This window comes from Trichomonas vaginalis, chromosome V (assembly GCF_026262505.1).
Source record: "Trichomonas vaginalis G3 chromosome V, whole genome shotgun sequence".
NCBI lineage: Eukaryota > Parabasalia > Trichomonadida > Trichomonadidae > Trichomonas > Trichomonas vaginalis.
Window position 1 is genome coordinate 1,827,081 of NC_067207.1, and position 26,525 is coordinate 1,853,605.

The window sequence follows — 26,525 nt, forward strand, 5'->3', positions numbered from 1 at the left end:
TGGTTATTATTTTTGGATTAATGGATAGCTATATTCTAATTTAAAAAATTTCAATAATGAATTGTCATTAATTATTGATAATGACATTAAGATATAGAAATTTATATATTTTTTTATATAATGTATTATATATTTTTGGGAAATTGTTTTAAATTACCTTTAAAACATTGATTTCAATAATGAAAGTTCCAAAAAAAATTGAAAATTGAAAAATCAGAAGTAAAAAATGTTAGAACGCTTCTCATTTTTTGATTTTTGAAAAAAATTTGGAATTTGAGATGGCTCAATTGTTACGCAGGATGATTGTTAATACCCAAATGATTACGCCTTCAGCTTCAGATCAGGTTCAAAAAGATATAATTTTCAATTCACTGATTAGGCTAAGAGCAATACGAAAAACAATACAAATATTATAAGTATAGGAAGAAACAATCTCAAACTAGTTATCCTCACTTACAAATTACAATATTTTTGATAAAATTTTTATAATAATTTCATTAATATTCAATATAATTCCTTAAATAGAAATAACCAAACAAGTAAATTCTACACTGCAATCAAAAATTCTTGAATTCCGATGATTGACTCCTAAATCATTTAATTTACCATGATTCCTCAACTTGGCACAAATATGAATAATCTCAATGCTATAAATTTACAATTGTTAATCATTTAATCGATCAATTTTTACATATTTTTTGTTGATTAAAAAAAAAAGTTTTTTTTAATTACTAAACTTTTTAGCGCATAAAATATTTATTTACATTAACTTTGGTTTGCCAGATTTCAAACATACATCTATATTAGCAAATCTTTCTTCAGGAGACGCTGTTTTAACGAAAACAAGCGAGAAAATAGGGTGGTGAGTAACAGTAGCGAAGTTTGCACGGTCTATCCTCGATATAATGACGTTCATTGGGTACCCGCTTCTTACAGATGTGCAATCTGCAATTTTCTGGAAGTACCTGGGCACGGATGCTATTAGCGGTTCAGCGTAAATCATGACCGTGTTGTAGAAAGCGAAGGAAACAAGTAAAACACAGGGAACGGTTTTTCCGGGTCGGATGTGAAATTCTTTGATTCCGGCCGCATCGACCACCTTGAAGATGATGATGAACAGGAGAGGCCGGAGAAGACCAATAAAGAATCCAACGAGGTTCGCTTGGTTATCAATTAAAGAATCTAGGTAAACGGCTCCTGCACGGAGCTCTTCTGGTACTGACTTGGATAGTATATTAGAGGAAATGACTTTCTTTGGGAATATTGTCCCCATTAGCTCTAATCGATAAAAATTATCAATATCGTTAGGAATTATGTAAATTGATTCATTTCTCTTATCTTTCATGGGGAATGTGAAGTTTTGGAATTGATTTCCAAGCGATTTTTGGTCAATATAAGGAGTTGGTTTGTATATTGTGTGGAAAAGCTTGTAATAGGTAGGATATAGGATATATGATAATATGTATAGGGAAATAAGTATTCCACCAAGGTAGATCCAGAGAGGAGAAGTCCGAAATGCTGTTTGGGAAGATTCAACATGTTCTTCTGGATCTGGTTCGATTTCTTCTAATTCCTGGAGGTCTACATCTGCAAGATTTTCTAGTTTTGGATCAGAATCTGCAATCTGATCTTGATTATCTTCAATCATGATTTTTTGAGTAGTTGGAGGTGCTAAACGATTTCCAATAAGTATTGTAGGTATTACAAATGCTGTGAACAATAAATTATTAATAATGTAATGGAGAATTAAGTCGATGAAAAATTTCCCTGAAGATGCAGTGTAAACGCCGAAAGAAACATCTACAAAGTAATGCTGGTATAGAATTGCAGGAAGTTTTATTGCAAGTTGATGAATGTTAAGGAAAACGTATGAAAATAAGTATTGATTTCTGATTGATTTCCATATTGGACGTATATAGTAAATGGATATAAGGAGCCCGATAGATAAAATTATGTTTTCATATAGCATTGGCAATACTTTACTCTTCCAATATCTAGTAGATTCAGTTTCTGCTTTAATTGAAACAAAACGTTGGCTAATTCTTTGTAGATGGAAAATCTCTGATAGAAATATAAATAGTATTGATGCAAAACCCATGAAAATCAAAAAGATTGTCAGCTGTTTAAGTTGTACCATCTTTAAAAAAAAATTGACAAATATCGGATGTGATTAATCGAGAAGACTTGAAACAAATGGCAAACCCAAATTTTAGCTAAAAGTGACAGGAAAAAAAAACGTTTAGTATTAAAAAAAAGACCGATGAGAGCTTCGTTCGAAATATAGAGGGAACTGAGAATGCGCAACCATTCTCAGGGAATATTGGATGCTATTCCCGTTCCCTCTGTATGGAAAATTGAGGTTTTCAAAGGGAGTTAAAATAATATCAAATTTATACTAATTTACTTCAAAATACAAAAGTATTTGACAGCTAAAATTAGTTACTTTAGCAAGCCTATCAATACCCTTTTACGATTATTGCTACTTTTTCGAAATAAAAGTAAAAACAAATTTATACTAATTTACTTCAAAATACAAAAGTATTTGACAGCTAAAATTAGTTACTTTAGCAAGCCTATCAATACCCTTTTACGATTATTGCTACTTTTTCGAAATAAAAGTAAAAACAAATTTATACTAATTTACTTCAAAATACAAAAGTATTTGACAGCTAAAATTAGTTACTTTAGCAAGCCTATCAATACCCTTTTACGATTATTGCTACTTTTTCGAAATAAAATAAATTTATTATCAAAAACCTTTTTTTTCTTAGTAAAAATAAAAATGTTATTTTATATCAAGTTTTTATTCATAAATTTTTATAATGTTGTATAAATTTCATTAAAATTTACGTACATATTAAGGTACTTATCTTCTACATATATAATCTTCATTAGATATATACATGATAAATAAAATTCATAAAACATTAAAAATCAAAAAATTAGATGAACCTTGGCAATTAAACTTTATTAAATAATAGTTGTTTATAAATTATATTATATTATTATTTAATATTATTTTGATAATGAAGATTTTATTTTGCAATAATATAAACGAAATTTTTTACCTTATGAACTTTTGATGGAAATATGCAAATTTAAAATAATAAAGAAAGCCGCGAGCGAAGCGATCGGCTTAGTTCGAAGATTTTGATTCAAATCTTTGCTGATCTGTAATTCGCGGAAGCCGCGAGCGAATCGAGCGGCTTAGGTCTAAGATTTTGATTCAAATCTTTGCTTATATTCCTTAAATTCTTTATGAAACTCGCAACAGTTCCATAAAAAATTTTAAATTCTAAACTGTCGAAATTACCGATCGGTAATCACACCCTTCATGGGTGTGTCACTTTTTACAGGTGTGTCACTTTTAGCTAAAATTACTCCTACTCTGAAACAAATCATCTTGAACATAGAGACTTTAATTTATATTGTCATTCATCTGGTGAATTGAATTTCACTTCTCTAAGAATTATCAAAAAAAAAATATGAAGTAAAAAAAATTATTTTACTTTTAAACTTCAGCAGCATCTTTTCCTCCACTTCCGGATCCAGAGTCCTTCTTAGCACTTCCAGAACTGGATTTCTTGTCGTTGTTCTTGCTGCTGCTACCACCACCAGATGCTTTCTTAAGGATAATGAGAACAACGAGGATGATGACTATAATGACTGCAATGACTACAAATGCTGTGAGTCCGATTTCTGCACTACTCATTTTGTAGATATGTCGCCATTTAAATGCATCAGCTAGCTTGGTTGAACACTTCTTATTACTATAGGTAGAACCTAAAAGTTCATCATATAAATAATTTTCTGTGCCGAAATAATTCTCTAAATATTGGCCTTCTGTGAGTGGATATTCACCTTCATAGCATATACTGTTGAGATGGATGGATCTTCCTCCATAGGTCCATGAACTTTCGTAGTTGTTATCTGGATATTCTTTTGCCATGATTTTATCAAATTGTATTTGATTAGATGGAACTTTAATAATGGCGGCACTAGCAATACCGTTACTCTGAGTCCAATATATTGCTTCACCATCTTCATGGTCTTCCTTATAGGATAGATAATATTTTGTTGATATGAAGCGTAGTATAGAATACTCTTTAACGCGTTTAATGATTTCTGGAATCTCATAAACTTTGTCAAGGAAGCCAATTGTTGAAACAATTGAATAATCTATCTTCGAATACAAAGTGTTTGACTCATAGCCATAAATTTGATTTGGACTAGAAAACTCAATTTCAAGATCATCAATAAAATTAAAATTCTGTTGTCCAATACTCTTCAAAGAAGGTGGAATAATAAGTTTCTTAAGTGAGGAGAATTTGAACCAATTGGCATTTATGAAACATAATCCCTTTCCAAGAGTTACAGTTTTAAGATTGGTGTTATTAAAGAATGCATTTTCACCAATACTGATTACTGAATCAGGAATTGTCAATTCTTTGAATCCACAACTTGAAAATGACCCAGATCCAATTTTCATCAAATTAGAACTAAACTTGACTTCGTTTAGTTTGTAGCATTTAGCAAATGCGTTTTCTGGAATTTCATTAAGACCAGTTAACTCCAAAGTTTTAAGTGAATGACAATCTGAAAAGATATATTCACTGCAAGTAGTGTAATTTGTAATTGAAATTGAAGTTAATTTCTTGCAACTCTGAAATGCTCTTTCATCAATTTTTGTAACTTTTGAGAAGTCGAAGGATTCTAATTTATAACATTCGGCAAATGCATATGACTCAATAGACTTTACTTTCGGGAAACTGACTGTCTTAAGTGACTCACAGCCGTAAAATGCATATGAACTAATAGTAGTAAAAGTTGCTGTTCCTGTAACTTCTTTTAGCTTTTTACAGTCTCGGAGCAATTCTGAAGGAACTGTTGTATTCTCTTCAAATTTAGAGAAATCAAATGTTGTAATAGAAGTATTTCTCATTGCACCTGTTCCAAATTCAACAATATGATCTAAATTAATCTTAGAGAGAGATTCACAATCCTTGAATGCGTAATCTGCTAATATAGTGCAAGAACTTGGAAGTTCAACCTTTTCTAATTTAGGACAGTATTGAAATACATAATCTCCAATATCATTGATTGGAGTTGTTATTGTTACTTTTTCAAGTTTTTCAAAGAAACCAAATTGGGATAATAAAGAAAAGTTTCCTTCCTTAAAACTAATTTCAATTTCTTTGATGGAAGGAGAGTAAGAGATATTGTAAAAAATAGAACTACTTTCTTCAGGCGTTGGTCCTAATTTAACAAAATTGCTCATTATTAATGTTTTGATCTTTTTGTTTAGTGCAAATGCATGATTTCTAATTGTTGTTATATTGCTTGGTATTTCTAATTTCTTAGTGCTAAACTTAGGAAGAAGGAAAACAATTTGTGAGTAATTGTACAATAGAATATCATTCCAGATGTTTAATGTTGGATGACCTGCTTCAAGTTCAATATCAATATCTTCCAAGCCCCTGAAATTCTCTGCGTTAATAGATTCACCATCTGCATATTCACTAATGATTAGTTTCTCAAGATGTTTGCAATTTTGGAAAGCTAAGTAATTTTTAATGGATGCAAATGTAACAACTTCAATTTTGCTATTTTCAAATGCATATTCTGATATTTCTGCATGGCTCAAAACAATTTCTTTTATTCCGGTACTTGCAAATGAATAATTTTCTACATTTTCAATTTCTCCTTTATCAGTAAAAGTTGTGAGTTTAGAACAGTTACAGAAACAATACATTGGGATAGTTTTATCGGTCTCATATTCATAAACAACTTCTTCTAAGTTAATGCATCCCATAAAGCAACCTTGGCTTAATTGGTAGTTGATTTTCAGAGATGTTATTCCTTCGCAGCCAATAAAAGCATAGCTGCTAATCTCGGATTCCTCATTCAATCTAGGTAAAGTTATCTTAGAGCAATATCCAAATGCATAACTACCAATATTATAGTAATCCCTACTCTGGAATGTAAAATCTAATTTTTCGCAGAATTCAAATGCATATTTACCAATTATATATCCACCAGTTTCAGCGTAATAATTCATAAGAACAATAGATTCAAGTGATTTACAGTTATAAAATGCATACTGACCAATTTGAGCAACAAATGAAGCATTGACTGAAACAAGTGAAGTACAATATTCAGCGAAATAACCACCAATACTTGTAACTTGTTCTCCAATATCAATGTGCTCAAGTAAAATACACTGGGATAAAAGACCTGATCCAAGTGATTTTGCAAGTGTCAAATCAATGGTTTTAAGTCGCGTTCCTTGAAAAGCATAAGAATTAATATTTGTTTTATTTCCATATAATTCAAATGATTGTAACATTGAATACTCAAAAGCATATTGATTAATTGTTGTTAGATTTTCTGGAATTGTAACATTCTCAATAGCCGAATAAGAAAATGCATATGAATCGATTGTTTTAACATTTGTAAAATCAAATGATTGCAATGATGTACACTGTGCAAATGAATTAGAGCCTAATGAAATTTCAGATCCGAGTAGTGTGACTTTTGTAAGATTAGAACAACCATAGGCAAATTTAGGAGGAATGATTGTAGCATTGATAGTAATTTCAGATAATGAAAAGCAGTTATAAAATACATTACCAAGATCATCATTGCCATAGGTTGAAGAAGTGTAAAAAGTTAATTCATTAAGGAAAGAAATCTTTTCAATAGATGTTTCGGCAAAGCAATATGCTCCAAGTCTTGTTATATTTTCGGATAGTTCCACTGTTTTGAGATAAACATTTCCTCGAAGAAATTCATTTGGAATTGTATCAGCTTCTCCTTCCACTTTAACATGGGAAACTTTGATAGCGTATAATGGAGATAATGCAGCAGTTTTTGTAATTAGTGTGTCAATTTCTGGATTAGCAAAAAGTGTGTCGTTAATCAAATTATGACCAAAATCATCTTCCTCAGTCACCGTTAATGTTTTACCCGAAATAATCATTTCAGAGTTAATGTAATTGCTTTTAACGAGTAGAGATGAAAAGAGACTTACTCTAAACATCATTAAAAAAAAGTACTTTTTCTAAATGAAAAATTCAGAGGAGTTTTCAACTATTACTTTTTTTGTTAAATTAGTGAATTGGCTTTATGTCATGAATAAATCGTAACTATAATGTCTTTACTTTACATCTATTCAAACGATATTTTACTTTTCAATTCAAATGTTTGATGACGTAATATACATACGTTTCTAGAATTGTTTTTTAAACCTGGGTATTCAAATATGAGAAAAATTGGAAATATCGTTTGAATTAATGTAAAATTTGCATCGTTTATATTCAATTCCATTTCGGGAGGTTAATAATCATAGTATAATTCATAACTAAATGCAATTCATTTTTCTTTTTCAATACTGTTTTCAATTATTCATTCAATTTCATTTTTTATTCTAGTTTTCCAATGCTATCGAGATTATTTAGCACATCATTGTTAGCAAAAAGAATCACAGTTAGCTCAGAAATTACATATGAAGGCAACACAGTAAAGATCACTAGTATTAGTGATTTGGATTCCATAGAACAATATAAGGAAACTCTAATAATTGACGATTCTACTAAAACTGGTACATTAGGATCCCATACTGCTATCGGCAAATTCAAGAAAATAGTTATTAAAAGCCCTGTAACTGCATTAGACTCAAATTTATTCACTGACAATAAAATTGTTACCGATGTTACATTACCAGATTCTCTCAAAACATTAAAAAGCAGCCAGTTTCAAGGAACTCCAATTAAAAACATTAATCTTGAAAATATCGAAACTTTTGGCTCAAGGTGCTTCCAAAATTGCCCTTTTATAGAAACAATGACGATTAAGGCCAACATTCCAAATTATTTTGCCTATCATTGCGTATCATTAAAAGAAGTTAAATTAACTGAAATGGTATCAATAAGCGAATTTGCATTCGCTTATTGCCCCTCTTTGCAGACCATTGATTTCGAGAAAATAACTTCTATCGGGGATTCCAGTTTTGCATATTCAGGCATTAAGGATGCGACATTAACAAATCAGAGAGTTGGTGAGAGGGCATTTGCCGAGTCTGATCTTGAAAAAATAACATTCAAAACGCCATCATCAGCCCAGATTGACTCTAAAGCATTTGAAGGAACAAACATCAAAAATGTAGAAATTCCTTTGGATTCTAATTCAAAATATGATTTTCAAGGCTGCATCTTGTTAGAAACGGCAACAATCACATCAACTGATACTTTTACTATCCCTAAAAATATGTTCAGTGGTTGTTATTCATTGAAAACTGTTACCGCTCTAAAGGCCACTGCAATAGGTGCAAATGCATTTTATAACTGCAGTTCATTGCAAACATTGAAAACAGATACAATTGTTTCGGTAGGAAAATATGCTTTTCAATATTGCGAAAATCTTGAGTTTACAGTTGATTCAAGTCTTGTTGACATTGGTGCATATGCTTTTTATTACTGCAGAAAAGTTAAGATTACCAATTACAACCAGAGAGCACCAGAGCGAGGTGATGTTTTAGATCTCACATCAGCTTTCGAAGGCTGCACAAGTATTACATCAATTGTAGTCAATACCTCTTTGTATAACTCCCAATTTAGATGCTGCACAGCTTTAGAATCTGTTACAATTTTAGATCCCGCAACATCTATTGGTCAATACTGTTTTGCAAATTGCACAAAACTCAATAAATTAACAATAACTCATACAGAAACGAATCCAATAACATTAAACGTAGATGCATTTGCATACACTACTGCATTAACAACAGTTACATTGAATAACGTTACTGCTAACGAAAAAGCATTTTATTTCTCTGGACTCAAAGAAATCACGATTGGTAATACATATTTCAGCGATAATGTTTTCTTTTCATGCACAAATCTCGAGAAAGTTACTGTAACAAGTGATTGTAACCAATTTAATCCACTTGCATTTTATAATCTAACAAAAATCACATTTGAATTCAAAAACGGTGAATTTCTTAAGGAAAATGGTGGAATTGTTACAAGAAAAGTTATTGGTATTGATAAGAATTATAGTGTCATTGAATTCATTCTTCCTTCTTATAGCAAAGAAAGTTTTGCACTCTCAGGAGATTATGATGGCGTTACACGTGGCGCATTTCATTTCGCTGAAAATGTTAAAGAAATATCAATAACAAAGAAAACTGAAAAAGATATTAGTTTAGGCTACTCAAGATATCTGAAAGAATTATCAATCAGTAACAGCAATTATTCCGAGCCCTTGAAAACTATTAATAATTTTTGTTATGAGTGTATCAATCTCAAAACTCTAAAAATCGAGAAAGCAGTTACAAAAATTGGAGCGAATGCTTTTCAGTCTTGCTATTCATTAAAAGATGTAACATTACCTGACGAAATAGACATCGGTGACTCTGCTTTTGCTTCATGCACTTCATTGAAATCAATAACAATTCCATTAATATTTGAAGATACATCAGAAGATAATAGAAATAATAAACAATTAATCTTTTCTGGCTGTACATCGCTTAAATCAGTTGAATTTCATCCAAGACAATCCAAAATTTTCAAATATATGTTTCCTGGTTGTGGATTTAAAGAATTTACAGTTCCAGATTCAATAACAAGTATAGGTACTGGCGCTTTTATGAATTGCGATAAACTCTCAAAGTTTTATTTTGGAAAAGGAATGACTTCGCTCTCTAATCTTCACAATAATTTTTATGGTAATTACGTAAATCTTACATTTTACATTCCTGCAGAAGTAACAACCATTAAGTCAGATGCATTCCTATCCTTTGGATATATTGATGTCAAGATTGATGATGAAAATAGATTCTATTATGCAAAAGATAATTGCATTATTAACAAACTTACAAATGCATTGGTTACAACATTTGGAGTTCTTGATAAAGTTTTCACAGTACCAAAGGATGTTGAATTTGTTGATGGACGTATATACATTGGAAATACACCTACATTTTCGGATGCGGCCAACCAGAAATTCCAAAATGTTCGTCAATTAAGAGTTTTGAAACTTTCTTCAAATGTAAAAACTATGGAGCCTTCTGGAGCTTCTAATGATATTCAAATTAGATCAGTCTGCTATGACGGAAAATATTTCATGGGGACCGATGATTCTAGAACTAGTTTTAATTTTTATGTTTCTAAAAATTATATTTTCCCTAGGAACTCTGACAAATGCCAATATGATTACACATATGATGACAAAGTAAGGCATGTTATTGGAATGACAGGTCCTGAAATAGGACTTACAGTTTTCGCAGTCATTATTGGCATTATACTTATTTTGGCAATTATAATATACTTCATTCTTTAAGGATACCCTTACGTGTCAGATTTTTTGCGCATACGAAGAAGTCATGCTAGACATGAGCTATAAACCTGAAATTTTAGCAACATATTTAAAACTTTTTAAACTACAATACACTTTAATATTCAAGAACAAAAATATTCTTTTTAGAAATTACATAATTATTTTATGTGAAATCTATATAAAAACATATTTTGCGAGCGTAACTTTTTTCTTTATAAGCACCTTATATGACTGATAAACTGTGAAGGCACATAATTGTTAATTCATAGAGTTGATATGTTTCCAAAATTGAGAGGAAATTTGAAAATTGAATACCCTTTCAATTCAATTTTCAAAAGATATCAGCTCCTTCAATAATTGAAGGACGATTTTGATCATTTGCTCTTAAAACAAGTATGCCATGGAGAAAAAAGTTACGCTCGCAAATCTGAAATATAACTATCATATAAAAAAATTAAATTTCTAATTTTTTACTCTATAGATATTATTGGCCATTTGTGTAATGCATAAAAGTTTATGTCATATGCATACATTTGGAAGTATGGGAGACGAGGGAAATTACTTCTATGAGGGACTAGGATTTTTAAAAATTTCTCTATCGGACTCACCATTCAATTTCTCGAAAATTAAAAAAAATCAATAATAGCTAAAATGTATTATGCATAACAAATTTTAATGTTACACGGTATTTTTTGAACTTCATGACATGAATTTTCTTTATATTATTTTTTTTGGATTTTCTATGATTTATGCGATAGGCTGGAACAACATTGTAAGTGCAATGATATCATTTATAGAGAAATCTAAAACTTCAGCATTCAGAACTCGCAACCACAAAAATATTCATTTGCTAAGTAAGTAAAGTTGATTAAGTTCGACACTTAGCTTTTATACGTAAAACCAAGTGTGTATTGTTATTTCTTGTTAAATTATTGAGAAAAAAATAAATTGTAAGAGAAACGATACTGATTATTGAAATAATATTGAGGGTAGCTGCAGATTTCTTCATTAACATGCCGGAAATTTGTTAATCTTGGTTTTCTATCATAAAATCTGTCGAAGAATCTAAAAACGGAGATATGAAATAGAGATCATGTAAATCTAGAGTATCCTGTCAGAAAAATAGACTAAGCATGTAACCCTTTTTTGGTCATAAACACTTTTTACCACTTAGTCATACAGATGATCATTAAATTTAAACGAGCACTTTTTGTCAGAATAGATTCTTTTACAAAGACAGAAGATTTAGTATTATTTAATATTAGTGCTGTAGCAAAATTCAAAAAACGGTGAAAATTCAGTGAATTTGTGAATTCACATTTTTTTTTCGACATTTTTCTTGATATATCCATGCACATTAAGAACACAGCTTTGATACGCTTAAAAAAGCATATTTCATATGAAATTGTTAAAGAAATAAACAATTTATATAAAAATTGCACTTATGGGCAGTTTAGATATATAATTTATATATAACATATATACAAATCCATAGACAAAGTGCAATAACTACAATGTTGTAGAAAATTACAGCAGAAATACTGACTTTTTGAAGGATAATAAGAATTCTTCTAAATGTTGTATTTTTATAATTTGATTGATTTTTTTACTATTTCATTAATCTTTTATGAATAATAATTATTTTTAATATATGTGCTATTAAAATTTCAAATTTTGACTAATATATCTAAGTTATCTGAACGAAACATTTAGAAAATATCATACTTACATTGAAATAGCAAGTAGAGCATATTAATAGCAAGTTTCTCGGCTTTATATCTATCATCTATTGTTGTTTGATCAAACAAAATTCACTCTATTATATGGTGTCAATTAATTAAAACAATTTTTAATAGTTATTTATTTAGTGCGAATAAGTGCAAACTCATAAATGAATAACTTAATAGTAGAAATGAATTATCTGATATAAATCTCACATTTTGTCCATCAGAAATACTTTAATTGCATACGCATAACTATTAGTAATACGTCTGGAGTGTCAATTAATAACAATCCCACAACAAGTAAAATTCAGATTTTTATTAAACTTATTTTTTCCTAAAAGTTTTCTCAAATTACTATATATACATATGTGGATAAAATAATAGTAATATTGTAAAAAATTAGATAATTTTTTTTATTTGAGAACCTCTCAAAAGTTCATTCAATTTATCAATTGTTTCAGTTTGATGTATATTCATTTCTGGAGCCTAAAACTTTAGCAATCATGACAATATCATATTCTCTTTCTAACTACGCAATGTAAGGGTATCCTTAATAAATAAAAGTTATTATTGTCAATTTTTTTACCTAATTTTATTATGTTAACAATAATTAATATCATTGTTATTGATGCAATTCTCTTTTAAAGTCATTTAAACGGCCAGACTTCAGATATCTCGATACTGTGAAGTACCCAAAATCATGTTCGTTTGCCATAAATATTGATCGCTCGAATTTTGCAATTGAAATTTGCGTTCGATTTTTAATTATACATAAGGTAGTCACAAAATCTAAGTAGTGAGGCTCTCAAAAATTGAACCGTACTCCATACAAAATTTGTGTACCCTCACTAGTTAGATTTTGTGGCCTTCAATTGAGAGGTTAGTTTTGATAGAGCACGTTATAAAATTAAAAGGGAAAAATAAATAAAATTTAAACATTTAATTATATATAATGTAAGGAGTGTAATTCCAAATTTTCTAAAACTATTCAAATTTGAGCATTTTTTTGGAAATAGTAAATCTAATATGTACATTCTAATAACAACATGATTCATCACCTTTTCAAGCTCTGCAGTCAATTTTTTGAAATTTGATTGAAATAAATGTAGCAAAAATTACATTTCATTAGGGAATATATGAGTTTCTCTGGAAACAGGCTGATGAATTTTAAATTTTGTCCAATCAACATGAATGCATTGAGAAATTTGGATTGATTTTCTGGTAGAATCTGGAACAATTCAACCATGTATAAATGGATCATGTAATCATCATGAAATGTTAGTGTTAGAGTTCAAAAGAAAACAGAATGAGTGGAAATCAAACACAATCTGAATAATTTTGAAACGTATACATCTTTAAGTTTGTATTTTGAATTCTACATATATGATTGTGTAATTCGTTCTTTCAAATTTTCGGATTCAGGCATGTTTTGATAAAATTCATTCCCAAAAACGTCAATTAACAATTAAATTTAGTGTATTTTAAATATATATACGTATTATATTTTATAAATTATATTAAATTCGCAAAATTTTAAGTTTTAAACAAAAATAAAAAATGTTCAAAATATGAAATTATGCATAGGATATTAAAATTTACATGTTAGCAATTTTTTTGAATTGCTTTCAATTTTCATATTGAAATTTTTAAGATTTTTTTCTGAAATAATAAGCAAGAATATCAACCTAAATAATATTAAATTCCATGCGTTAATTTCCCCTCAAAAGTCATTGACCGCCTCTCAATCTAGATTTTGTGAGTACTTTACTTTCGAAGTTGTAAGAACTAGCGACCACACATTAACACAATCACTCAGCCCAATTATATTATTGGTTTATAATAAGAAAATTTGATAAAAAGTCAAAAAAAAAAAAGCGATATCAAAGATTACTTTATGGATGTACTATTAATTGACCCTTTTCTGATTAATTGCGAATTACTGAAATGTTTTTATTTGTTAGATTCTGATATAAAATTTTAAACCTCTCTTTATTTTCTTAAGTTCTACTTACAATTTGTAATCTTTTATTTCATAGATATAAACTATTAATAAAATAACAAAATTCAGTTTCATCATAACAGACTTGTCATTTTTATGGTTATCAAAAGAGTCGAGATATTTTTACGGAATTATAAATAAATATTATCAAACAACTATTAACATATAAGTTCACATTTTGTTCTAAATACACTTAATCGTCGCCCCTCCTCTCAAAAAGTGTATGTTTTATAAAATCTTCCAATTTTTTTGAGAGTATGATCTCATTTTTGCTTAAAGATGAAGGGTTTGATTGATTCTAGGTTTGGATCAGAGTCAATAAGATTGGTTGCCGAAAAGAATGTGTTTCCTGATTCTCAAATGCGTGAAGATGTTGCCTATCAAATGATTCACGATGAACTTTACTTGGATGGGAACGCAAGGCAAAATTTAGCTACATTTTGCCAGACATGGGATGACAAATATGTTCACAAGCTTATGAATAAATCGATAAATAAAAATTGGATTGATAAAGAAGAATACCCACAATCATCTCAGTTTGATATGAGATGCATTAGAATGCTTGCAGACTTATATCATGCACCATTAACGAAAGGACAAGAGGCTGTTGGAACCAATACGATTGGTTCTTCTGAAGCTTGCATGCTTGGAGGCATGGCAATGAAGTGGAGATGGCGCAAAAAGCGTGAGGCTGAAGGAAAACCTACAGATAAACCGAATTTGGTTTGCGGACCTGTTCAAGTTTGCTGGCATAAATTTGCCAGATACTGGGATGTCGAACTAAGAGAACTACCGATGGAAAAAGGAAAATACTTCATGGATCCTAAGAGAATGGTTGAGGCCTGCGACGAAAATACTATTGGTGTAGTTGTAACATTTGGAGTTACCTACACCGGAAACTACGAATTCCCAAAGGAATTTAACGATGCTCTTGACCAACTTCAAAAGGAGAAAGGATTAGATATCGATATTCATGTTGATGCTGCAAGTGGCGGCTTCTTAGCTCCATTTTGTGCTCCAGATATCAAATGGGACTTCAGTTTACCACGTGTGAAATCAATTAATACGTCTGGCCATAAATATGGTCTTGCTCCATTAGGTTGCGGCTGGATTATATGGCGTGATCAAGAATCTCTTCCAGAAGAGCTTGTCTTCAAAGTTGATTACTTAGGTGGTCAGGTTGGAACCATAGCTATTAACTTTTCGCGCCCAGCTGGTCAAGTTATTGCGCAATATTACGAATTCATCAGACTTGGCAAAGAAGGATACAGAAAAGTACACACTGCTTCATACCAAGTTGCACAATTCCTTGCGAAGCGAATTGCTCCTCTTGGCCCGTTCGAATTTATTTGTGAGGGCGATCCAAAGAAAGGAATTCCCGCCGTAACTTTCAAAATCAAAGATGGGCAAGATCCAGGATACGCTCTCTACGATATCTCTGAGCGCCTAAGACTTCGTGGCTGGCAAGTTCCTGCTTTTGCTTTAGCTGATAATTGCTCAGACATCGTTGTCATGAGAATTATGTGTCGCCGTGGATTCGAAATGGATTTCGCCGATTTGTTTATGAAAGATTTTGAAGCATGCGTTGAATATCTCAAAGCAAATCCGTCCAGAGCACGAATCACTGAAATGAAGAGCTTCAATCATACATAAAATCTTATTTATTATTTTTCCTTATTCATTATATACTATTAATACAAGAATTTTTCTTAATATTGAATAGAATATCTTAAGTTTGGCATAACCTATCATTAAAATCGCATTTGCCCTTTTTTATGGTGTGTGTTGCTTTTTCTTGGGACTTTAAAATACTCTGATATTAGTGTTGGGAAATTCTTTAACTCAATATACCCAAAAATACTCAGCAATGATAGATTTTAGACAGTTGAAAAGACATATGATAATACGAGCTAGGTTTGATTGATTTTGAAATTTGATGGAGAAATTTCAAGTGGCTCAGATACGATAATTTAAAAATTTTATATTTTTAAAAGCCGATTGTTGATTGTCTAATTTATGTCGAGGATATAAGATTTTTAACCGAAATTTCAATTCAAAAATTATCGAGTTAAATTATAAAAATTAAGTCAGTTTAGTTAGTTAATATTGATTTCGAAGCGAATCATCAATAAAAATTTCTGATCGCATTAAGGTTTTTAATTTATTATTGACTTATGTGATATGTTTGTAAAACTTACAAACTAACTCTTCTAATCAAATTTTTTGACAGATCGTCAAATTTGACTTTTTTTTTCCAAGGTTATGTTAAGTGTTTTGTTATGTACTTCTTCTTCATATCAAACCCAAACAATTGGAAGACTCACAACTCCAGGAACAAATCTTGTTAAAGCATACAAGACCAGTAATCCTGATTTAAATCGAAATTGTTACTGGCTTTACTTCGATTACTATGTTCATATACTTGGATACGAAAATGGATTTGCGCATGTAAGAATTGGTACCGAAGACTGCTGGATTAGCAAAGATTCCCTTGAAGAAATCACAATTCCAACAAAATCCGTCACAGAAGCCAATATTTATTCAGAACCATCTCGCGCAGAAACAATTATTCGCTATGTTCCAGCAAATTCCGATGTTACAATTCTTGATTTTAACTGTGATGGCTTTTACAGAATTAATTATCGTGGTTATATTGGCTACATTCTTGAAGATGCACTTCAATACAAATGGAAGCAGGTAGATGGCGCTAATGATGGAGAGAGAGCTGCAAATCTTGTTAAGACCAAGCTTGGCTGCAAATACGTCTGGGCTATGAGTGGCCCAGATACATTCGATTGCTCAGGCTTAATGCAATGGGCTTACAATAGGCTTGATATCTTCATGCACAGAACAGCTGACGTTCAGGGAAATCACGGACAACTTATTGAAGACGCTAAAGATATTCTTCCAGGCGATATTATTACTTTCCACACAGATTCTGAAAAACCTACAGCTGTTACTCATGTCGGAATGTATGTCGGAAACGGACAATTCATTCACGCTTCCACAAACGGATACGTTGTCAGATACCAAGATTTCAATAGCTATCCATATCCAGTTAGCTCAATCAGAAGATATTGGACAAAGTAAGATCAGTTTCGATCTTTCTTCGAATTATAAATTCTATATATGAATATTTTTCTTTTTTCCTCCTACATTTGATTATAACAAAAACAAATTTGTATGTTGTGATATTATTTTATCATAAGATTTTGAATCTAACTTGATTTTGTTTCAATATTTATTTTTATTAAAACTAAAAGAATAGTTTTAAACACAAATATTCTTCAATTAATACAAATCAGTTAAACCTTTGGATCTTATAAAATGAAATCGAATATAATTTCAATAAATACCTATAATAATAAAGTTAAACAGAATTCTTGCAGTTAAATGGTTAGGATATACTCATTATGAATAGTAATATACAAAATTTCATGTCTTCAGGCTAATTTCTTTTCGGAAATCAGAGAGTTAACAATTTTATAAAGATTGTCTATAATGGAATTATTAATAAATTGTCGCATGATGAGTTATGATACTCCAATGATGTATACAGTAGCTCAAAATGAATAGAGCTAACTTTTTTTTGTGTAGTAAGCAGAATATCTCTTCATTCATTAATAAATCGATTATATAATCATCAAATATATTTGGAGTATTGCAACACATTCATGAACAAGTGATATATTTCTATGACAGAGAATAATGAAGAATGATAATGCTAATTTAGTTGCTTATGATATGCATATTATTCTTCGCCTTTAAAGTAAAGTTCACTTGTTGAAAGTAAGGATCAACGAACAATGAACAAAGGTTTAATGACACTTTTTGAAAATGTAAAGAAATTACAAATACGATGAAAAATGTTAAAACAATCAAGAATTCTATATATGATATGGGTTAAATTTGTTTTCTCAAAACAAATAGATAATCTAGAGTGTTGAGATAAAAAATGCTTCGAATATTAAAATATAGAGACTCTTATTAACTTCTATTCGAAAAACAAAATTAGTATATCTATTATTGGAACGAAAAAAAGAAATTTTTGAATTATTCCAATAAAATCGATTAAATTCTTGATGATCTCTAGTATTGATGTCATCAATGCATATTTATATATATAATATTATGAATAATTTGTGGCTAGCAAGATTATATACAGATTTATCGTTGACCATTATTTTTTGAATTGAGTTGTAAAAAAATAAAATTTACAGATGGTTATATTTACCTATGTAATATTTTTTGTATCAAAACCTCTAAATTTAACAGTTCTCAAAATTGTCAAATAAAAATAACTTTTGAATAGAAAATTTATCAAAAAATTGAATGTAGATGGACCAAAGTCTCTCTGAATTAATTAAATAGAAGTCTGCTGTTATCCATATAATAGTATCACATATTTCATATAGAATTATTTTCTTTGTTGATTCATGGAGAAGGAAATTTTCAATGCGATATTTGAATTCATTTTAGAATAATGAGTGAGCTTAAAATGGGTGGCGAGCTTAGCGACGAAGCAATGATTGATCCACAGGAAATAGAATCATTCCAAACATATTACAAGAACATTAAGAAATCAGAACACGATTTACCACAAACCATATCAATATTAACAAAATGCAAGCATAATTATACTAAGCCACAGTTCTTTCAGGTATTTAAGCATTTAAATGTTGATTTCCCAACTGATAATGATGATGCTGTGTTGGATTTCATTTTCAATCTTACAGGCATTGTTCATTCAAAAATTTTTGAACACATATATGAATTTATTTCAAAGGTTGTAAAGGAAAATAAATCCATTAAAGAGAAGCAGAAATCAAATTCATCAGTACAAACCACAAGATCCAGAAACAATATGACAATAAGTTCCAAATCAAATAATGAAGATGTTCAAAAAGAAATCGATGACTATAAGAAAACACTTACAGATCTTGTATCGGAAAAAGAATCAATGATGAAAGAAATTCTAGAACTATCCAAGATTAAAACAACACTCAAGGCATCAGCAGCAGAGATGCTTGAGGAAGAAAGTTCATCCGAAAAATCAAAATTATTAATCCCTGAAGCCGCTTTGTCATTGTACAAACTCGAAGATTTTAAGGGAGTTTATACATTTTTCCAGGAACATGCCAGCAAGAATGATAAAGAATCAATACGCGTTGCGTGTTCGATTGGATTATCCGAAGTTCGTGATGAGAAATATTCTGATACGGTTTTAATTGAAGCCTGTGTTAGAGGAGATTTGAATATTGTTAAGGCTCTTCTTGACGGCGGATGCCAAATTAATGCAGTCAATAAATTTGGTAACAACGCATTACTCGAAGCCTCTGCCAAAGGACACCTTGAGATCGTTAAAACTCTTATAAAGGCAGGTATTGATAAGGACTTTGTTAAAGAATCTTCTGGTTTCAACGCAATTCTTTATGCATCACACCATGGACACCTCCCAATAGTTAAATACCTTGCTTCAATAGGATGTAATGTTAACTCAATGAATAACCAAAACGCTACTTGCATTTACTTCGCTGCCATGAATGGACACCTCGAAGTAGTAAAGTACCTTTATAAGATGGGAGCAGATCCAAACACGAAAACGCTTAATAAAGGATGGTGCCCAATTCACGCAGCTGCAGGAATGGATCATGTTAAAGTTATCAAATTCCTAATTTCTTGCGGATGTGACAAAGACAGTAAAACAGATACAATGAGAACTCCGCTCCATATTGCAGCAGAAGAAGGTATGGTCAATGTTGTAAAGTATCTGATTTCAATTAAAGTTAAACTTGAAGAGAAAGACCATAAGAACAAAACCCCATTTGAATATGCTTATGAAAAGTTAAATGTTTCCAACAATTATAAGCAAATTTGTAAAGCATTTAATTCTTGCGGAATCCACGAATGCGCTCTTCGTGTTTAACACTCTGTGATGTTCTTTTGTATATTTAGAGTAAAGATATAATATATTTATTTGTCGAAATTTCAGATATTTTTGTTTTTTTCGGTCAGTGTAATTAATTCATCATAGATAGATGCGCATATTAAAAAATTTGTTCGCTCAGATATAATCATATTAATTTTAAGTATTTTCAGCATTCAAATTGATTGAAATAATAATTGATTTTTATTCGAGCTTATAACGGACAGTTTTTTCCTATTGGTATTCACTGTGTTTCTGTTTTTAAAGTAAGGGCCGTAGTTTTTTTAAATGTTGGTAGCATAATGTATCATCCATAATCCCCATCAAAGTACATGATAATGAATTTTCATAAGAAAATACTAGAAAAACTACTTTTAAAGTATGATACCACAACTATTTTATATTCGTTCCTATTTTATTTCGAGTGATTATCGGAACAGTCAAATGACTTTTTTTAAAAAACGGTAACTCATTTTGCGAAGTTAATTAGATTTTTATATAACTAATCTCAATGACATTGCCTAAAACTTCTGATCAAAGTAGATTCCATTAAATAAAGAGTGATTTTGTTCTAAAAAGGTCATCAATAGAAGCACATAAAAAGAAATGTATTATATTAATGAAATCTTTATACAAACAAAACAAAATTAATAATTCTTTTTGTTAAACCATTTTTTCTTAGTTTTCTGATTGAAGGCTCAAATTCAATAAGAGAGAGTTTTCGATGCTATTGTTCTTGTTTGGATGTGAAACAAAGAAAGTCTTGCGGTTTCCTTTTCCTTTCAAGAAGATCTCACCTCGTTCTTCAATGATATAGTCGAGTCCGTCGATAAGAGACTTTGTTCCTTCTGAGATCTGAATACGTCCAGGGATATCTGTTGACTGAAGTCTTGCTGCAACATTGATCGTATCACCAATGATGTCGAATGTTGGCTTATCACTTCCAAGGACACCTCCAATCAGAGGACCTCCACTATTGACACCAATACGGACTTCAATTGATGATTCGAGGTTTGAGTTTATCTCATCCATAGACTTTATACAGTCTAGACAGCATTTGATTGATTGATCTGCGTGCTTCGTTGGGTCATCTTCTTCTCCTTGGAAGAGACCTGCAGCTGCCATATAGACATCACCAATAAGCTTGATCTTCGTGATCAGGTCATATTTAGATACGTTCTGGTCGAAGGCCGCGAAAACAGTGGATAAGTTTGTCATAATCTCAGATGGTGTCAGACTTGAAGCATAGACTGAGAATTTAACGATATCGATGAAGAATATTGTTGCAGATGGAATTGTGAATGAAATGTCTGTTTCACCTCTGTTCAATCTGACAACAATGTCCTTCGGCAATATCTGATAAAGTAGTTTCTCTGATTTTGCTTTTGCTATGTCTGCTGCCTTGCGCTTCTCGATAACTTCACTTTCATTAGTGAAGCTTAGGACAATCGATGTGACTTGGTTCGAGTTAGCATCAGAGATTCCGATCATAGTAACTGCAAAAGGAATCATCTCGTTCTTATCATTGATCATCTCGATATGATCCTCCCAGATTCTAGGACCATTGTTATTTATCATGAGGTCAATCTGCTCATTGATCTTCTGGCAGTCATTTCCGTTGATGAAGTTAGTTACCTGTTGTCCTAACATCTGGTCTGGAGAGAAACCGAGGTTAGCTGCAACACTATCATTAACAATCTCTATTGTTGCATTCTGATTTGTTATTATGATACATTCGCTTGTCTGGAAGACAATTGATTTGTACAAACTCATTCCCTCCTTCTTTGTTTTCTTTCTGCATGAGAAGAAATCCAAAATTTCGGGTGTTTCTGCAACAACTTTTGGAGGTAATCTCTTGATTAAAACCATAACAGTTTTGTATTCGAGCAATAGGAGTCTGTTGAAGAGGAATGGCAAAATAAAACATACAACAGAACATGCAAGACCAACAATAACTAATATAAGTTGATCGGCCATTCTTGTATCATATGTTTCTTCCATTACTTCTCCAATTCTCTTAGTGACTTTAATAATTGCAGGGTAAATGTGGAATCTAAGAATATGAATCATGTTTGAGGCAACTTCTCCATTTAATGTGCCTTGGAAGGATTGAGGATCTTTAAATATGTTATTAACCATGTTTCTATACATAATCATTTGTTGAGTAATACTTGTGCACGCATACATATCATGAATAGAAGTTGGAGTTCCAGGAATTTCACAATTGCCTTGCAATTGATATTCATCTAATTTTTTATCAAAATTCAAACTTCCTGGTTGAGTATCAGTTCCATACATAAGTTCCTTGTTTTCCAAAATCATTTTCTCTAAGTCTTCAACAGCATTATCTTTTAATGTTTCGAAATCAGTGATTTGTTGTGGTAATGAATCATTCATCAAAATCATTTGGACTGCATTGTTTCCAAGTTGGCTTGCAATAACAATTCTTGAGCACGAGAAGTAGAACCAGTTCAAGATTGTAGTAAGCAATGAATCTAACTTGATAGCATTAAATCCAACTGAGACGAAAACAGCAATAACAACTAATAAGAACAAATAGATGAAGAAAGGAAGTTGATTCATGATATTTGTTGTCTTTAATTTGTTATTTGCATTTGATTCAGAATCTTCATTCTTAAACAATAGTGGAGATTTGGAATCATCTTTGATTGGGTTTGGTAAATTATGCAAAGCTTTGAATAATTTACTTTCTCTTCTTTGGTATGAATAAATTATGAGAGAAAAGATAGTTACTGTTAAGACAAAAACAATAGCAGGGATAATAACTGTAATAATAAGGAAATACAACTTATTATGTGATGATAACCTAAGATAAAATGCTAATAGTTCATCCAAAGCGCTAAAAGTGTTTCCAATTACCAACCCATCATTCAACATTTTCTGACAGTAATCATTATCAGCAAAAATGTTTGGATATCTGATACCTGATTGCATTGTACCTGCAATGTTTGCAGATAAGTAGTTGGACGTAACAATTTGATTCTTTAATGATGCCGAAATATTTCCCATTGGTTTTGCATCAACACATACTTTATATACAGAATTTCCTGATACCAAAGTATTGGAAATATCAAATGGATTTCTCCCTTCGCAAAGAACTGCAAAACTATCAATTAAGTCGCCCAAATAACTGTTACTCCTGTTTGTGCATGTATAAGCCTTCATTGGTGTTGTAATATTTCTTGGAAGAATTGATAGAGTAAATGTTGAATCAATTGATATGTCACCAATATATTTTGTGCCTTCATCATACCTTCCTGTATCAACTGAAAATTCGATCAATAAGAACAAGTTGGAATAAATATGATAGAATGTTGAATAACCAAGATTTCCAACATTCTCATAGCTCTTCTTTCTCCATTCCAAACGAGATATAACAAAGAAGTAAAGAACTAAGAAGTCAATAAAGTTCAGGACCAACAAACATGTTGTTATGATCTTGATATATGCAATCTCTTTTGGTTGAGAATCAACAATAGCATTATGCAGTGCCAATCTTGCAGTTGCCTGGCGAATTGTTTTCTGGCAAACACTTTCTTGCAATTCAACATCATATTCAGATGAATTTAAGGAGGAATTGTTAACTGATGAGGAACCAGATTTCTTTGTACTTCCATCTGCATTTGAATCACCATTCTTCTTTGATATTCTGTTGCCTTTTGTATCTACATGCTTGTCCTTTAATAATCTTGGGAATTTATTAACTAAGGAATGGAAACTGACATCAACATTGAAATTTTTTCCTTCAGAGATAGCATCTGATTTAATCTTAATTCTAACTGAATGAGTGAAATAACATAAACACTCTGTCAAGAATTCGGAGTATAAATTCATAATCCTGACATTGTTTGGTATTTCTTTGATTACGGATTCAAATTTCGAATTCAAATCATTCATAATTAATCCAAGAGAAGAAACATAAGTATATGAGTTATTTGGACTGTCATAGAATGCATTTATTAAGTTCTTACATTCTTCTGTCCTTTTGTTTAACATGTTAAAGATCTCAATTGTGTCCTTAGAATCAGAAACTAATCTTCTTAGTTTGATTCTATATGTTTGATAGATCAAGAATCTGTCTGCAATTTTCAATTTCTTCTTATTAACTAACTTCTTAAAGAGAACATTCATGTTTCGAGAAGCATAGGGGAAGAAAGTTAAAATTTGTAACAAAATTGAGGTTGATTCATCAGAACTGTTTGCACTAATAATATAATTAGTTATAGATCCATCGATAAAGTAGTCACATATTTGTGTTAGGCCAACATTGATATACATCATTGCTCTTTCTGAATTCTTTGTGAATTTGAGTGATTCAAGATAGTCATTGACACTTTCTACTTCAGGATTTTCGGTAAGTTGCTTTTTAATCTTCTTAACTGCATACTTGAAATAGATTTGTGATAGAACTAAACTAATGAAGAAAGCACAAATATAAACAATAATTGTATAGTTATAAGTAAGGCCTGTCAAGTCAAGGACATAATAGTTGAGATCCAATGCAATACTAGTGATACTGAATGCCATACACATTGAGTTTCTCCAAAGTTCGTAGAATGGCATGTATGAGAACTTGTAGCAAATAAAAATCGTCAATAATAAGTGAATTGTATTGCCAACAAGATATAACCAGTCATGGTAATAGTTAAAGAGGGCTGAAATTAATGAAAAGAATGAGGTTGCAATGACCCATAGTGTAACAGCAAAGTGATCGAACAACGGGAATAATAAATTCGTAAGAACAACTGATCGGGATTTCAAATTTGTTGTTATTAAGAAAATTCCTGAGAATGCAACAAAGGAAACTGCTCCCACAACGATCTCAGCAACAAATACTGGATGATATCCGTACTTTAATGATACAACACCATGATCTATGACGTTGACACTCGGAATTATGAAAAGGGAGTCAACGATATCAATAATAAAAGAGCAAATATAGAGGTAAACTGGTGGGATTTGGTAAAATTTCTTCTGATACCATGCTAGGAATAACATATAGACAAGGGAGAATAGTGCCACGCATATCGATATGATCATTGTGATTCCGTTTGTATTTGAAACATCTAAAGGATCGGTAAATATGAATACTGTTAATAATTTAATATAAAAATTCCTCCACTTTGGTGTAACGTTATCAAAGATTGGAGAATAGATCCAAAGCCCAACGGATAATGTTTGCATCATAAGAATTATTGTTATAAAGCTCATTACCCATGTTGGGAACTTTGTTTTTTGCATCATTTGGTCGTAGATTGGAAAAATTGAATCAATCCACTTTGATTTCCCAAGACAAAGATTGGTTGCATGAATTTTATTGGTTTCATAATTATCAGAAGTGGCTGACATGGACTTGGACATGGATGGTTCAGCCATTTTAATGAATAATAAATTTTCTATAAGTTATACCGAATATATTCAAAATTTGAGATAGTATTGAATTTCATCAAATTTATCATGGAACATTATTCCAATGAATTATAACTGATAAATGATGTTTCAATAGATTAGTAAATGTAGCAGGAATTTGTTTTCAACATTTTTCAATATTCTCTCAAATTTTTATTTAATTGAGCAATTTTATGTATAACTTCATTTCTATATTTAAGTATAAATTTTTGAATTGAATTTATCCTTTCAAAAATTTGAATAGAAAAAACATGAATCAATTATGAAGAATATACATGTTATCAAGTGGTTGTCAGATTTTTTCAATTTTGGCGAAAAATAATAACTGTGCTATTAAAACACTTTTCATTACAAATTTTACACTCATGAAAATATAAATGAAATTATAAAAATAACTATTTGTTGATCAAATTTATCCTTTCAAGATTTTGAATAATATCAAAATTGACAGTTACATAAAAATAAGACAAATTAAAAGATACTGCATAATACTTATAAATAATATGAACCATTCAAAAAAAAAACAAAAAAAAGATATAGTTACATTTCTGTATAAATACATTTTAATTTTCTAGCCAGAATAATTCTTGACAATATTTTTTACAACTCTCAAAATTTTCAATTGGATTGAAGCCTTTTCAAAATAATCGTCTAAAAACAATAATTCTTTGGTGCCGAACCAATTATTTTGTGTTGAGTAGAATAATATACTCTTAAGCGTTATTTGCTATTTGAAAAAATTATCATAGATTCAGGAAAGTTTTAATATAAAACTATATACAAATACTTTTCCTTACCAGAATACGCATTATATAAAACAATTAAATGATTTTGATTGGTCTCAAAAAATTTTCAAAATTAAAACTACAAAATTTTCTCATTGATTCATACCTTTAGTTTTTTCAAATTGATTTCGAATTTATCGTCATTATTTTATTTTTTAAATCTCCGTTTGTTATTTCTACAAATTTAAGTCATTATTGCCATTAAATCTTTCTATAGTTTAATAATAATAATTAGTTTATCAATCTTTCACACAATTTTCCGGTCAAGAAATTATCTCCTCGATATATTAATGCAATTTAGAAAAAAGCTTCAAAATTCATGTACA

General features: G+C 30.5%; 8 protein-coding genes across 8 annotated transcripts, besides 3 other annotated features; 4 read left to right on the forward strand and 4 right to left on the reverse strand.

The window, feature by feature from the left end:
* Positions 1-760: 760 nt before the first annotated feature.
* Positions 761-2,137, reverse strand: TVAGG3_0263150 (uncharacterized protein; the record flags this gene model as incomplete). The annotated part of the gene is made up of 1 exon (XM_001583030.2): positions 761-2,137. The coding sequence occupies one exon, from the start codon at positions 2,135-2,137 to the stop codon at positions 761-763; it is 1,377 nt and encodes a 458-aa protein (XP_001583080.1).
* A 58-nt stretch (positions 2,138-2,195) lies between these two features.
* Positions 2,196-2,225: a terminal%2Cinverted (terminal inverted repeat of MuDR-3_TvMULE3 transposon ID:TVAGG3_0263160).
* Positions 2,196-3,389: a mobile genetic element.
* Positions 3,360-3,389: a terminal%2Cinverted (terminal inverted repeat of MuDR-3_TvMULE3 transposon ID:TVAGG3_0263160).
* Positions 3,390-3,511: 122 nt separating this feature from the next.
* Positions 3,512-5,278, reverse strand: TVAGG3_0263170 (antigen BSP-related family; the record flags this gene model as incomplete). The annotated part of the gene is made up of 1 exon (XM_001583029.2): positions 3,512-5,278. One exon carries the CDS (start codon positions 5,276-5,278, stop codon positions 3,512-3,514), a length of 1,767 nt encoding a protein of 588 aa, XP_001583079.1.
* A 71-nt stretch (positions 5,279-5,349) lies between these two features.
* Positions 5,350-7,042, reverse strand: TVAGG3_0263180 (leucine-rich repeats (6 copies)-containing protein; the record flags this gene model as incomplete). The annotated part of the gene is made up of 1 exon (XM_001583028.2): positions 5,350-7,042. A coding segment is annotated over one exon (1,693 nt), but the record flags the coding sequence as incomplete, so codon positions are not given.
* Positions 7,043-7,437: 395 nt separating this feature from the next.
* Positions 7,438-10,338, forward strand: TVAGG3_0263190 (leucine-rich repeats (6 copies)-containing protein; the record flags this gene model as incomplete). Its single annotated transcript, XM_001583027.1, has 1 exon — positions 7,438-10,338. The coding sequence occupies one exon, from the start codon at positions 7,438-7,440 to the stop codon at positions 10,336-10,338; it is 2,901 nt and encodes a 966-aa protein (XP_001583077.1).
* Positions 10,339-14,316: 3,978 nt separating this feature from the next.
* TVAGG3_0263200 (glutamate decarboxylase family) lies at positions 14,317-15,730 on the forward strand (the record flags this gene model as incomplete). The annotated part of the gene is made up of 1 exon (XM_001583026.2): positions 14,338-15,711. One exon carries the CDS (start codon positions 14,338-14,340, stop codon positions 15,709-15,711), a length of 1,374 nt encoding a protein of 457 aa, XP_001583076.1.
* Positions 15,731-16,264: 534 nt separating this feature from the next.
* Positions 16,265-17,202, forward strand: TVAGG3_0263210 (peptidoglycan DL-endopeptidase CWLO family; the record flags this gene model as incomplete). Its single annotated transcript, XM_001583025.2, has 1 exon — positions 16,321-17,148. One exon carries the CDS (start codon positions 16,321-16,323, stop codon positions 17,146-17,148), a length of 828 nt encoding a protein of 275 aa, XP_001583075.1.
* A 1,339-nt stretch (positions 17,203-18,541) lies between these two features.
* On the forward strand, positions 18,542-20,574 carry TVAGG3_0263220 (protein ubiquitination; the record flags this gene model as incomplete). Its single annotated transcript, XM_001583024.1, has 1 exon — positions 18,542-19,984. One exon carries the CDS (start codon positions 18,542-18,544, stop codon positions 19,982-19,984), a length of 1,443 nt encoding a protein of 480 aa, XP_001583074.1.
* Positions 20,575-20,662: 88 nt separating this feature from the next.
* On the reverse strand, positions 20,663-25,381 carry TVAGG3_0263230 (guanylate cyclase protein; the record flags this gene model as incomplete). The annotated part of the gene is made up of 1 exon (XM_001583023.1): positions 20,663-25,381. One exon carries the CDS (start codon positions 25,379-25,381, stop codon positions 20,663-20,665), a length of 4,719 nt encoding a protein of 1,572 aa, XP_001583073.1.
* Positions 25,382-26,525: the final 1,144 nt, after the last annotated feature.